The sequence below is a fragment of the Ursus arctos genome, unplaced genomic scaffold (assembly GCF_023065955.2).
Source record: "Ursus arctos isolate Adak ecotype North America unplaced genomic scaffold, UrsArc2.0 scaffold_18, whole genome shotgun sequence".
In the NCBI taxonomy this organism is placed as follows: Eukaryota; Metazoa; Chordata; class Mammalia; order Carnivora; family Ursidae; genus Ursus; species Ursus arctos.
In genome coordinates this window covers 24,480,420-24,494,540 of record NW_026622852.1, presented here as the reverse complement: position 1 = coordinate 24,494,540, position 14,121 = coordinate 24,480,420, and the positions used below count along the sequence as shown (strand labels likewise).

At 37.7% G+C, this 14,121-nt stretch overlaps 1 protein-coding gene across 20 annotated transcripts in view; it reads left to right on the top strand.

Moving 5' to 3' along the window:
* The window catches only part of UBAP2 (ubiquitin associated protein 2), a 116,200-nt gene that overhangs the window by 69,545 nt on the left and 32,534 nt on the right, over positions 1 to 14,121 (top strand). For 11 of the 20 annotated variants that reach the window (XM_048222927.2, XM_026506361.4, XM_044386848.3 and 8 more), the window contains 4 exons: positions 443 to 497; positions 1,984 to 2,087; positions 8,618 to 8,683; positions 11,949 to 12,001. In XM_048222927.2, the coding sequence (XP_048078884.1) occupies positions 443 to 497; positions 1,984 to 2,087; positions 8,618 to 8,683; positions 11,949 to 12,001 (278 nt within the window). The remainder of the gene's footprint in view (positions 1 to 442; positions 498 to 1,983; positions 2,088 to 8,617; positions 8,684 to 11,948; positions 12,002 to 14,121) is intronic. The other 9 variants (XM_048222929.2, XM_048222931.2, XM_048222932.2 and 6 more) reach the window with 1 other exon arrangement.

Sequence of the window (14,121 nt, the reverse complement as noted above, 5' to 3'; positions counted from 1 at the left end):
TGTGAGCTGGAGGAGGGGGGTTGGGGGGGTGAGGGGTGAGGGAGAGAGATAACCTGACTCTGTGCTGAGTGCAGAGCCTGATGCGGAGCCTGATCCTATAACCTTGAGATCATGATCTGAGCCAAAACCTAGAGTTGGATGCTTAACCAAGTAAGCCACCCAGGCACCCGCAGAATAGTTAGTAATGTAAGCTGCCTGTGTTAAACTGCTGCATATCACAAGTACTATAAAAGCAGAAGTAAATCCCTTCTATCCTTTAAAATCAGTAACTGTGTATATACTGTCAGTAGGGACTGGCAGATTGGGTGCACTGGATAGGAATGTTGGTGCTGTTAGGAACAATGAAGGTGGTGTTTGGGTGGTTGCATGAGAGAATGAAGTTGGTAGAATTATAATTGCATAGGACATAAATATTATTTAACAGTACTGTTTTCTTTTTAAGGATTTGGACGTGGAAGAGGGAGAGGGGCAGGAAGATTCTCAACCCAAGGCATGGGGTAAGTCTGAGCCATCCTGTTTTTATAGTTACTACCCTTCCTGGTTACTACTCCCAGTGTTTTTCTTCCTCTGTCTTGTACCCAATTTATTTATCCTGGTGAGTCTGATGTAATTCTATATTAAAAAGAGGAAATAGTGAAAAAGTGAAATAGTACAAATAAAATTGTATTGCAGTGGGCTTTAGAGTGTAATTTCTATCCTTAGCTCTGTTGACATTTTAGATTTAATAATAGTTTGTTGAGGTGGTGGGGTATCCTTTACATTGTAGTATGTTTAGCAACATTCCTCCCTTACTAGATGTCAGTAGCACCCCTCCTCAAGTTGTGACAATCAAAAAGACCTCTGATATTGTCAGATGTTCCTTGGGAGGGAGGTGCATAATCACCCTAGTGGAAAACCACTGCCTAAGAGTTATGTAAATAAATCCAGCAATTGTCTTTGAATGTAAAAATGATAGTTTCTCCCCCCGCTGGTAGTATGATCTGTTGTTTACTCATAATTTCTGGTTATTCTGTTCACTTTTTGCTGCTTCTAAAGCATTAGCTTCCTCTGGAATTTTAAGAAAGGTTTTTAAGCTTTTTGTAGAAGCCATCTGTAAATGACAGTCAAGAAAGGAAGGGAATTGGTTCCAGCAAAGCCCCTTTGTCTCTCCCTAGCTCCAGGGCAGCCCTGGAGGGGTGGGGAGGTGGGGAGATGGGGAGATGGGGAGGTGGGGAGGTGTTTGCTGACTGCAGTGATACCTCTTGCCATTTCTGTTTCTTGCATGAGCTCATTGTGGATAAAGGAAGGATGAATACATAGGGAGCAAACTGGCTGGAACACTTAAACATACTGTATGTGCCCATCCCAGTAGCTTTAGACTATTTAGTGGATTTTGCGGTTTACTTTCAAAAATATTCCTTGGTGATTTTTTTTTTCTTTATTTGTCAATGATAATCTCAATAAAGCTGAAAAAAATTTTAAATTCTGAAAATTTTAGAGATGGTATTAATTTGGCTTTAGTTAGACTTCTGAATCATGGGTGTTTAGAATTTTAATGGTCAAAAAAAAACCTGAATGAAACATTTTCTTTAGATCTGTTTCTACACAAAAAGGATCTGGATTCTGACTTGGGAAGAAAAGACTGTGTTTACATCTGGCCTTAGTTTTTAAGGGAGCTTTCCATTAGAGCCCTTATTCTTCCTAATACAATTATAGTTGTGCACATCTGCTTTAGGATGCAGAGGGCAGCAATTAGAGAAGTAAGGGCGTCATGCAAGAGTGTTTGGAAGGTCCCTAGTCAGTCACTGCTTTTCAGAAGATTTGCATCCTGATGGCCAGAAGAATTAGCTATAATTAAATAGGAGAAGGAGGGTGAAGTTTCTTATTGTGGCTTTTAGAAGGGACAGGGTTTTTTTGGTTGGGGAGGAAGATGATGTATAGTTGATTTTATGACTTTGGTACTTGTTGCACTTGCTTTAATTCTTTGTTTTTTTCAAACCCAAGGACATTTAATCCTGCAGACTATTCAGATTCTCCATCTATAGATGGGTGTGTTACAAAGCCAGTAGTTTGGGAAGCTACTCAGAATGGTGCAGATGAGGGAACTGGTAAGTGTCTGTTGTCAAAGATGTGTTTTAAATGTTTGAGTCCTTAACATACAAAGGTGGGCCCGTGGAGAAGAATGAAAAACAGGCCTCTGTCCTACACCTCTGAGACTGTTAGTTTGTTCTTTCCTCCAAAGTCTCACTTAAAAATCTCATTGACCATAAGGTATTTGATTTTTTTCCTTCTGCACTCTGAGGGAGAGCCTTTAATTAATCTGTGTAAGTCAGTACAAAATCACACTCAAATCTCAGTGTGTCAGGGATATATAGAATTTCTTCGGAGATGACTTGTTACTGAAAAGTACCATTCCTGATGGTGGATGTAAATGTGGCCAGAGAAAGTGTGGATGATAGGTAGATTTGGGCACCAATTGCTTTTGTAAATTTTTTCTGTAGACTATTGTTTTTGGATAATTTTGTTTTGGAAATTCATGGATAAAAAGTTGTTAATTGGCGTGTTTATTTAATAGAGCTTCTAGGATTTTTTTCATGATAACATATATATATTAATTATTGCAGTTGTATTTATAAAAACCTGTTTTGACAATTCATTAATTCTAACCGCAAATATTAAAGTATAGTTAAATAATCTAAAAGCAAACATCCGTATAGTATCTATCCTGGTCAAAAAACAGGACTGTGCCACCACCATGGAAACACAATCGATGAACTAGAAATCAAAGATATTATAGAGAGGATCAACAAAAGTTGTAAAAATGGTAATTTGAAAAGACTAATAAAATTGGTAAGCTTACTCTGAGACTGATTAAGGGAAGGAGAAGCAGCATACATAATTGGCTATAGGAATGAAAAAAGGGATTTTGATATTAATTATAATAGTAGTTATTATAATTGTAATATGTATCTATATGATTTATATTTTAATATAATTATAATAATTACAATTGTAATTAATATCAGATATTAAAAGATTGACTTCATGTCAATAAAGTTTGTGCTAACATTTGAAATTATAGGTTAATCTCACTCTTCAATACAGATGTAAAAATCTTAAGCTAAAATATTGGAAAACCATTTGGTAAGATAAAAAAGGATAATACATCATGGCCATGTTAAATGTATTTTTGGTAGTCAAGTTTCTTTAACTTAAAAAACGAGTCACCTCCCAGATACATATTCAAGGGAATGGAAGACCTAGCTTTATGTAAAAACTTGTGTACAGGTGTTCATAGAAGCATACTTCTTAGTAGCCAAAATGTGGAAACAAATTAGATGTCCTTCAGTGGGTGAATGGATGAGTAAAATGTGGTATAACATCCATACAATGGAATGCTCATGCTGCTATAAAAAGGAATAAAGTGCTGATGCATGCTGCAACGTAGATGAATCTTAAAGACAATGCTGAGTGAAAGAAGCCAGGCATAAAGGACCACATACTTCATATTTTCTGATTTCATTTGTATGAAATGTCCAGATCAGGCAGATACATAGAAGTAGACTATTGGTTGCCTAGGGTTGGGAATGTTTGGAAAAAATGGGGAGTGACTACTAATGGGTTCAAGATTTCTTCTTGGCAGTGATGAAAATATTCTGGAATAGTCATAATTGTACAACTTGTGAATATACTAAACGCTGCTCAATCGTGTACTTTGAAAGAGTGGATTTTATGTGGTAGGAATTACATCTCAATAACAAAAATAAGTATTATTCATACTTTAACTGAGTAAAGCTGAAAATTCTTTTTATTTATTTATTTATTTATTTTTTAAATGATTTTTTATTATGTTAGTCACCATACAGTACATCCCCGGTTTCCGATGTAAGGCTCGATGATTCATTAGTTGTGTATAACACCCAGTGCACCATGCAATACGTGCCCTCCTTACTACCCATCACCGGTCTATCCCATTCCCCCACCCCCCTCCCCTCTGAAGTCCTCAGTTTGTTTCTCATAGTCCATAGTCTCTCATGTTTCATTCCCCCTTCTGATTACCCCCCCTTTCTTTATCCCTTTCTTCCCCTACCGATCATCCTAGTTCTTATGTTCCATAGATGAGAGAAATCATATGATAGTTGTCTTTCTCTGCTTGACTTATTTCACTTAGCATTATCTCCTCCAGTGCTGTCCATGTTGTAGCAAAAGCTGAAAATTCTTACCATTTCAATAAGGAAAAGCATTTGACAAAACCCAACATCCATTTCTGATTTTTTTTTTTAAAAAACCGGCAAATCTGGAATACAAGGAAATTTCCTTAATCAGGTAGGGATATCTACAAAACTTATAGCAGGTGTTAGGATTAATGGTGATGTGTTGTATATTTTTTCACTGGAACAAAATAAAGGAGTTTACTCTTACTATTTCTCTATGCCAGTGTACTAGAGATTGTAATCATTGCAATGAGGAATGAAAAAAGTTAAAAGGATTGGAAAGAGGAAAAACCTGTTATTCCTCTTTAAAAGATGCTAGGTAGAAGTTCAATAGATTCATTTCTATAAACCATCAACAAAGAGAAAGTGGGAAAAAAATTAGTAGCCTCAAAAAATATGAATACTTAGGAAGAAGTGTAATGATAAGCAACATGATAAGACTGCTACCTATGGGGGCGCCTGGGTGGCACAGCGGTTAAGCGTCTGCCTTCGGCTCAGGGCGTGGTCCCGGCGTTCCGGGATCGAGCCCCACATCAGGCTCCTCCGCTATGAGCCTGCTTCTTCCTCTCCCACTCCTCCTGCTTGTGTTCCCTCTCTCGCTGGCTGTCTCTATCTCTGTCAAATAAATAAATAAAATCTTTAAAAAAAAAAAGACTGCTACCTATGAAAATACAAAATGTAAAATCTTATATTTAAAATATGTAGTCAAAAGTTTCAAGAAGAAATAAATGGGAGGATATACCATTTTCATATGTTTCAACTCTCACTGTTGTGAAACTTAGTTTTTACTGACGCTCTTTTTGGACATACTAATTCATGGTAGTCCACCTTGTGAAAATTTTTCTTGCAGGTTTTTTTAAAATGTCAGGTTTATTGAGATATATTTTATAGACGATAGTATTTATCCTTTTTAAGGGGTACAAGTAGGTGAAGTCAAACAAATACATATACTTGTGTGACCACCCCTAAAATCAAGACTGTGTTTTTGTACTAACAATGAACAATTGCAAATGAGAAATAGGGAAAAAAGTACCATTTGTAGTATGAAAAAGACATGAAATACTTATATTAAATCAAAGTGTGTGCAGTATTTGTATGTTGAAAATTATGCATCTTGATGAGAAATACCAAGACTCAAAAAGGAGAGAGATATACTCCGTGTGTATTAACTTCATCACTCAGTATATTATAAAAAAGTTATTTTTTCTCAAATTGGTGTTTAGGTGTAGTACAAAAAATTTTTTTTAAAGGTTTTATTTATTTATTTGACAGAGAGAAAGACAGCCAGCGAGAGAGGGAACACAAGCAGGGGGAGTGGGAGAGGAAGAAGCAGGATCCCAGCAGAGGAGCCTGATGTGGGGCTCGATCCCAGACGCTGGGATCACGCCCTGAGCCGAAGGCAGACGCCCAAGGACTGAGCCATCCAGGCGCCCCAAGGTGTAGTACAAGTTTAATCAAAATCCTAGCAGGCGCCTGGGTGGCTCAGTTGGTTGAGCATCTGCCTTAGGCTCAGGTCATGATCCCAGAGTCTTGGGATCGAGTCCCACATTGGGCTCTCTGCCCAGTGGGGAGTCTGCCTCTCTCTGCCCCTCTCCCACTTGTGCGTGCACTCACTCTCTCAAATAAATAAATAAATTCTTTAAGAAAAAATCCTAGCAGATTTTTGTTGTGTAAATTGACAACTTGATTTTAAAGTTTTTATAGAAGGGGGCGCCTGCGTGGCACAGTTGTTAAGCGTCTGCCTTCGGCTCAGGGCCTGATCCTGGCGTTCTGGGATCCAGCCCCACATCAGGCTCCTCTGCTGAGAGCCTGCTTCTTCCTCTCCCACTCCCCCTGCTTGTGTTCCCTCTCTCGCTGGCTGTCTCTCTCTCTGTCAAATAAAATCTTAAAAAATAATAATAATAAAATAGTAAAATAAATAAATAAAGTTTTTATAGAAGAGACACCTGCGTGGCTCAGTCGATTAAGCATCTGCCTTCAGCTCAGGGCATGATCCCAGGGTCCTGGGATGGAGTCCCACATCAGGCTCCTTGCTTAGTGGGGAGCCTGCTTCTCTCTCTTCTGCTCCTCCCCTGCTTGTGCTCACCTGCATGCTCTCTCTCTGGAAATAAATAAGATGTTTTTTAAAAAAAGTTTTTACAGAAAAATATAGGCACTGGCATAACCCAAAAAATTTTGAAAAAGAATAGCAAAGTTTAGATCATACTCTTGATTTCAAAAGTTACTTTATTTATTTATTTGAGGGGGGAAGAGGAGAAGAGGGAGAGAGGGAATCTTTTTGGGAGAGAAAGGGAGAGAATCTTAAGTAGGCTCCTCACCCAGCATGGAGCACAACACAGGGGTTGATCTCATGACCCTGATGAACTGAGCCACCCAGGCGCCCCTTGAAAAGTTACTCTAAAGCTACAATAATCTGTGGATTTGGTAAAAGCATTGAGACTGATCAATTATGTGATAGCAGATCAGGAAATAAACCCACAGATATATGGCTAATTAATTGATTTAGGACAACAGTTTCAAGGCAGTTCAGTGGTATATATTATACTGTCCTGCACAAAAAAAATAACATCAAGTAGGTAATAGTTCTAAATATGAAACCTGAAAGGACAGCTTCTAAAGAAAACACGGGCAAATCTTAGGCCACCTTGGGTTAGTCAAGATTTCTTATACAGGCACAATAAGCATGAATTATATAAGAAAAACTTGGTTCTTAAGAATAAAATTAAGATGAAAGGACAAGGCATAATTTAGGAGGAAATATTTGTAAAACTCCCATTTTTAATTTATTTTTAAGTAATCTCTCCACCCAGCATGGGGCTTGAACTTGCAACCCAGAGATCAAGAGTCACATGCTCAACCAACTGAGCCAGCCAGACACCCCCAAACCCCCATTCAAAAAGGGATTTGTATACAGAATATATGAAGAATTCTTACAACTCATAAGTAACCCAATCCCAATAAAATAAATGAGCAATTAAAAATGAACAAAAAATGAAAAAGTTGTGGAAATGGGTAGTGGTGTTGGTTTGTATAACATTGTGCATATACTTACTGGTAATGAGTTTTACACTTAAGGGATAACATGGTTTTTTGCACACACACAAAAAAGTGTGTTTAAGTGTATTTTACCAAAATAAAAAGATAACCTAGAACTATACATACTTTGTATCTATTCCAGTTTTTTTATTGTTGTACTATAATTATAGGGCATGTAATCATTAGGATGGTGGATAACTTCTTGTGAATCTGTAGTTATTTCAAAATAAAAAGTTAATAAAAAATAAGCAAAAGATTTGAACAGATACTTCAAAGAGGAAGATAAAAATATGCTCATTATCGTTGGTCATAGGAGAAATACAAATTAAAACCGTAATAGGTTACCACTTTTCATTCATAAAAATGGCTTTAGAGGGGCACCTGACTGGCTCAGTCAGTAGAGCACGTGACTCTTGATCTTGGGGTTGTAGGTTCAAGCCTCATGTTGGGTGTAGAGGTTACTTTAAAAAAAAAAATGGATATAGGTGGAAACTGACAATACCAAGTGTTGGTGAAGGTGGCAGAATAACTGGAACTCGTACATTCCTGGTGTGAAAGCATACATTCACGACACAGTCTTATGATCCCAACACTTGTTTTTTTATTGAAGAGGGATGAAAACATAGCCACACAAAAACCTGCGCAGAATGTAAAGCAGCTTTATTCATAACCTTTACTGATTTTGAAATCAGCTATTGAAACAATGTTGAATTAGTTGATTAACTGTTACTTTTCTTTTCTCTCATTCTGCCTCCTGCTCTTTTCCCTTCTGTCTTGTCTCTCTTTCCCCTGATTCTCATTTAGAGTAGTCAATTCCTTTCTAAAAAATAAGCAGACGTGTTTAATGCAGAACAGAGTTAAGGGATTCCGTTGATAGAGCCTGGCTATTTCTCTAGGGGCCTCATAGAGTGGCATTGTCTTGTTGAAAACACAGAGGTCCAACTCTAGCCCTCAGCCATAATTATAGGCTCAGAAACCTGATTTTTGACCAGATAATCCATTCCTTAGAAGCATTAACCTCCGTTAACCAAAATAGACCGAGGGCTAGTCAGAATGCTAATTTATTAAATTTAAACATACGATAAACAACTTGTTAAACATTGGAATGCTCATAACAAGCGGGAAGTGAGTTTGATGAACATGGGAATCTGAACAAGGGTAGTTGATGCAATTGAATGTTCAAAGGCCATCTGGCTAATGGGATTTATAGTTGAGTCACAGTGGGCTGTCAGAGTATGGATTGCAGTAAGTTTTCTTCTCTGATGCACAGCATAGACTTAGCTTTGACGCTTTACTTGCTCTGTTTAAGTTGCTGACCAGTTTCTCTTTTGATGAATACCTTCATTATTTTAATATGTTAAGACCTTCCTTTGTACATTGATCTGCAGAGCTGGCATCAGATGTTCATAATGTAGCTCAGGATCTGCCAAACAGAAATTCTTATGGACTTAAAGGTATGGTTGTTTTAATTTAAAAACTTCCCTTAGTTACGAATCTTTTAAAATGGGGGTGCCTAGCTGGCTCAGTCTGCAGAGCATGCGACTTTTGATTTTGGGGTCATGAGTTCAAGCCGCATGTTGGGCACAGAGCTTACTTTAAAAAAAAAAAAAAGAAACTTCTAAAATGCTTACAATATCTTCCGTTTTAATCAAGGCTAGCTAAGAAAACATCAGGTGAAAATCGTAAAAACTATATTTTTGGAGCTACTTGATTAAATAACAGCTTTTGATTATGGAAGTGTTTTACAGATTGGCCTTCAAGGCAGTATAGATTTTTACCTCATCATTTTCCTTTTTCCTGTGTGGCTGCCTTATATGTGCTCTTAGTAGAGGGCTAACATCAAGTTAAATTGAACATAAAGCATGCACCTCAAATTTATTGTTTTAAGCTGAAAATAAGTTCATGTTACTGACATTTTCCCATAGTTTGAGGTGTAGGTTTGTAGGTCTATAATGGGGACCAAAGTGTTACTGTAAAATTTTAATATTTTAAATAGGATTAGGACTTGAACCTGTATTCATCTATATGTAATGTCTCATAATTTTTATATTCTGTGTATTTAAGATGGGTTACTGCAATAGTTGGCCCTGATTTCTGATAAGGGGCTATCTCCTCTGTTGCCTGACATACCCCCTTCTACTTGTAACTATATACATGGTCTTCTGCCAATTATTGAATGTACTCCGATTCTGACTATATTTTCCATGTCTAAATTTGTGTTTTAATTATTTTCAAAATACCCCGTCTCTTAAGTGTTAGACCAATCTCTACATCATGTATATGAAGGCGTGCTTTAACTTAGTACCGTTGACTACATTTAAAATGATCACAATAGTAAATTTTATGAGTATTTTACCACAACTTAAAATTTTTTGGAAAAGAACGTATGTTGTAAACTTTAGGATGTTTTTAATATTTTATATAGAGGGTTTTTTAACGCCTCATCTTTATTTTTCTCCTTTGGAATATCCCTTCTTTATATGTATCTTTCCAACTATATTCCAACTTTTAAGATTTTTTTTTTTTAAAGATTTTATTTTTAAGTAATCTCTACACCCAATGTGGGGCTTTATCTTAGAACCCCAAGATCAGGAATCCCATGCTCTACCGACCCTTATAGCTAGGTGCCCCTGTTTTCTGTTTCTTGATTAGAATGTTCCTAAAACTGCTTAGGTGGAGCCTCAGCTTTTCGTAAAATCTGTTAAGCTTGAGAATACTGTCTCCTATGATGAATTCGACAACGTGAGCATATGGTAGGTTGCATGGAGGTGGCACCAAGAAAACACTGTGTACTGGCCATCCTTTAAATTAATCTAATTGTGTCCTTTTAAAAAACTATACATTTACTTAGAGAAGTCTCGAAGGAGATATATTCAAAGATTGGAGATGATGTATTATTAGTACCTAGAAGAAAGTCACACTGCAGAAGGAATATAAGAGTGGAGAGTAGGTAGATGGCTTGCTTTAGATTTATTTAGCTTTGTGTATAGGGTGACTCTAAGAAGGCTGTGCAGAGGTCTTAGAGAACAAGTTTTCGGTACTGATTTCTGGCTGGGACTAATTGCACCTTTTGTTTTTTTCACTTAGACTAGAACTTTTTTCTAGTTTTAAGAACATATTTTAACTCAGAGAGAGGTTTTGGGACCACGTAAATTCATACTTGTTTTATGACCTTCATGGAAAAATTATGGAAACCATTACAAGGTATGATGAGTGAACATGTACAAAGGATCAGATTGTCAGTTCAGATCTTTCTCTGTGAATCTTTATAGTTATTTCACGGATACATGAAATTGAGAGGCGCAGAAGAACAAGGAGTGCCTGTGTCCACGTCCTTCCTTCCTATAATATATATGCCCTATGATCCACAATAATAGATGAAGTTTATCAGTGACGGGTGTAGGTTTCTCATAGCAGGGAATATTTTCATGTTTGAAAAATCTCCCATGTAATAGCGTATCTTAGGTGATATTTTATAGGGAGCCATACTGCATAAATTCATCAATTATATGTTTGCCATAACCAGTCCTAAACTAGGGACATCCAAACAAAAGCATTCCATAGAGAAGGACTCTTTTCCTAGGTAATACCATTATTTATTTATGAGGCAGCTGGTTATTAGGTTATTGACCTGATTCCAAGGAGATTAGATCTGGTTACCTGTCTTTTTTCTCAAGAGTGTTCCCTCGTTTCTCTTCCTTTTGTCCTCTCCACACACAGACCTCATTGTAAGTCAGATGCTCAGCTCATTTCTTCCTGTTGGAAGGAACAAAAACATTCACAGTTTCACTTCCTGGGGGTAGTTATAGTTGATATCTTGGTATATTTTCTTTCAAAACCATTTTCTCTGGGTATGTATTTGCATGTATAGTTTAAAATAATGGGTCTTACTTATACAGGATCTCTGAATACTAAAGTCAGCATTTCTGGACACAAATGCTTTTTAAAAAAAATTTTTTTTAAAAAGATTTTATTTGAGAGAGAGAGAGAAGGAGCAGGGGGAGGGACTGAGGGAGAGGGAGTAGCAGACTCTCTCTGCTCAGCAGGGGGCCTGACTTGGGGCTTGATCCCAGGACTCCGGGATCATGACCTGAGCCGAAGGCAGACACCGACTGAGCCACGCAGGTGCCCCCACAAATGCTTTCTTTTTAAAGCACTAAATTATTTGATAATGTTTGTTCTGTAACAATTGTTTGAGCAGATCCTCTGGACCTAATCAGAAATTATAGCACCATACTTTATGTGAGCAGGACTAACCTTTGCTGGAGATCTATTAGGAAACCATAGAATGGAACAAATAGCTTATAAAAAGGATGCTTCTGTAAATTCAGTAATTCAGTAATCTACTTGAAATTAGGGGCCAAGGCAGACCAGCCTCATAATGAATTTTGTTCTGTTTTAAATTTTATGTATCGTAAGGATCTCACTGTGTGTACTTGTGCTGTGTTCGTCCTTTCTTACGCGTGGCAGAATTACTTGAATATGATCTATACTGATGCAAAATCAGTTTGAGAAATTGCTTTGAGTTTGTGGATAGTACCTAGCTAAGTTGGTATTTGACAACATGACATTGAGAGTAGATCAGGAGCTTCATATTTCTCGGATTGTGAACTAAGTTACTGATGAGATACATGACACATCTTGTGCAGTATACAACAGAATTATTTGGAGTAAGATAGTATTTGGCTTTGTGATGTAAACTATGATTATTGTCAACAGGAGCCTGGAAGAATTCTGTGGAAGAGTGGACAACAGATGACTGGACTGAGGATGTAAGTATTCAACATCAGATTAGATCTGTCTTCCTTTTGGTTTCTGATAGGGGCATGCATTTCCTGAAGAACGCTGGAGACATGTTATAGTTGTTCATGGCTCCTTTTCAGATATCTATGGTTATCATGTTTTTCAACAAATGTTTCTCAGAAGGAAGTTGATGTTTTGTGATTTTTAAGAAATTTAGTTTTAAAGCATCCACTTAAAAATGACCAGTTGTAAAACAGGACTGAAATAATTTTTTAGCTTATCTTTTGTTTTGTTTGTTCTTTTAAAAAATTTTTTAAGTTCTTTAAATTTTTAAAGATTTCATTTATTTGAGCAAGCAAGCGAGCGAGAGCTCAAGCAGAGGGAGGGATAGAGGGAAAGGGAAAAGCAGGCCCCCTGCTAAGCAGGGGGCCCGATGTGGGACTCCATCCCAGGACCCCGGGATCATGACCTGAGCTGAAGTTAGATGCTTAACCGACTAAGCCACCCAGGTGCCCCTTGTTTGTTCTGATAACCAACTGATGATATTGCCCTGACCTGTTTATTTTTTATAACATTTTTATTAGTGGAGATAGTGTTTGGGTCACAGCTGAAATTAACCTGAATAAGTGATTCTGGTTCTAGGCCCAACCCCTTTTTCTTAAGATTAGACTAGCTCTTTTTATATTCATTTTATTCCATAGACATTTTGAGTGTACTATACTAGCTCTGATAGCATTGATCTATAACTCTGGGCTTAGCATAAGATATTCTTTGATTAAAAAAAAGACTTAAAATGTAACTGAACTAGTAGCCTTGTACCATATTTTATACCATTTTTCTGTTTGACTCTCAAGCTCCAGAGCATGTATATGTACATGATAGAGAGCTGACATTGTGCGGGAGAGAATAAAGAGGTTATAAGTATCGACCTTTATTATTTATTTATTTAAATGATGGGTTTTAAATTTATTTTTAAGTAATCTCTACATCCAGTATGGGGCTCAAACTCATGACCCCAAGACGCAAGAGTTGTATACTCTACCAACTGAGCCAGCCAGGTGCCCCAAGTATTGACCTTTAATATCACATAAAGTGCCCCAGACTTTGAAAATTTTTTTTCTTGAGTTCCCCCCCTTTACCATTTTGTTTTAACAAGTATATTTTTATTTATTATTATTTTATAAGTATATATATTTTAAAGATTTTGTTTATTTATTTAGAGAGAGCGAGCAGGGAGGGGGCAGAGGGAGAGGGACAAGCAGACTCCCAGGACCCTGGGTTCATAAACTGAGCCGAAGTCAGATGCTTAACAGACTGAGCCATCCAGGAGCCCCTACAAGTATATTTTTAAAGAACTAAGTTATGGGGGCGCCTGGGTAGCACAGTCGTTAAGCGTCTGCCTTTGGCTTAGGGCGTGATCCCGGCGTTCCGGGATCGAGTCCCACATCGGGCTCCTCCGCTGGGAGCCTGCTTCTTCTCCCACTCCCCTGCTGTGTTCCCTCTCTTGCTGGCTGTCTCTCTGTCACATAAATAAATAAAATATTAAAAAAAAAAAAAAAAAAGAACTAAGTTATGCCACCCCTGTCCTGCTGTGAAGCAGTATTATGTCTGGTTTGTTAGTGAGCAAAATGGATAGAGTATGAGGAAGGAAGACTATAATAGAGATGCTCGTTTGATTAAGATATAAGGTATATATTCACTTCTGCCGTATACTAACCATAACTCCTTGGGGTATGATGTCACCAGGCTCTGTGGTACTGGTTATACGAGGATGCTGGACTAGATGGGTGGTTACTTGAATCAGTGGAGGAATGGGTACCAGTGATGAAAGAAGACAGAGTGAGCCGCCTGTGGGCACTTTACCTTATTTCAAACAGAGCTGTCCAACTTTTAAATGTTTTTTGTTACTAGAATTTTTGCTAAGGGTTTGTTGGGAGAGAAAAAATTTCCAGTGCTAGAAGCTTTAGATCTCTTTGGCTCCTGTCTGGGTGAGCAGGCAGGTGAGAAAATCAGCAGGGGATTCAGAATGCAAAAGGCCATGGGGCGCTTGGGCGCTCAGTCGGTTAAGTGGCTTCGACTCATGTCATGATCCTAGCGTCCTGGGATCGTCCTCTGCATTGGGCTCCCTGCTCAACTGGGGGTCTGCTCC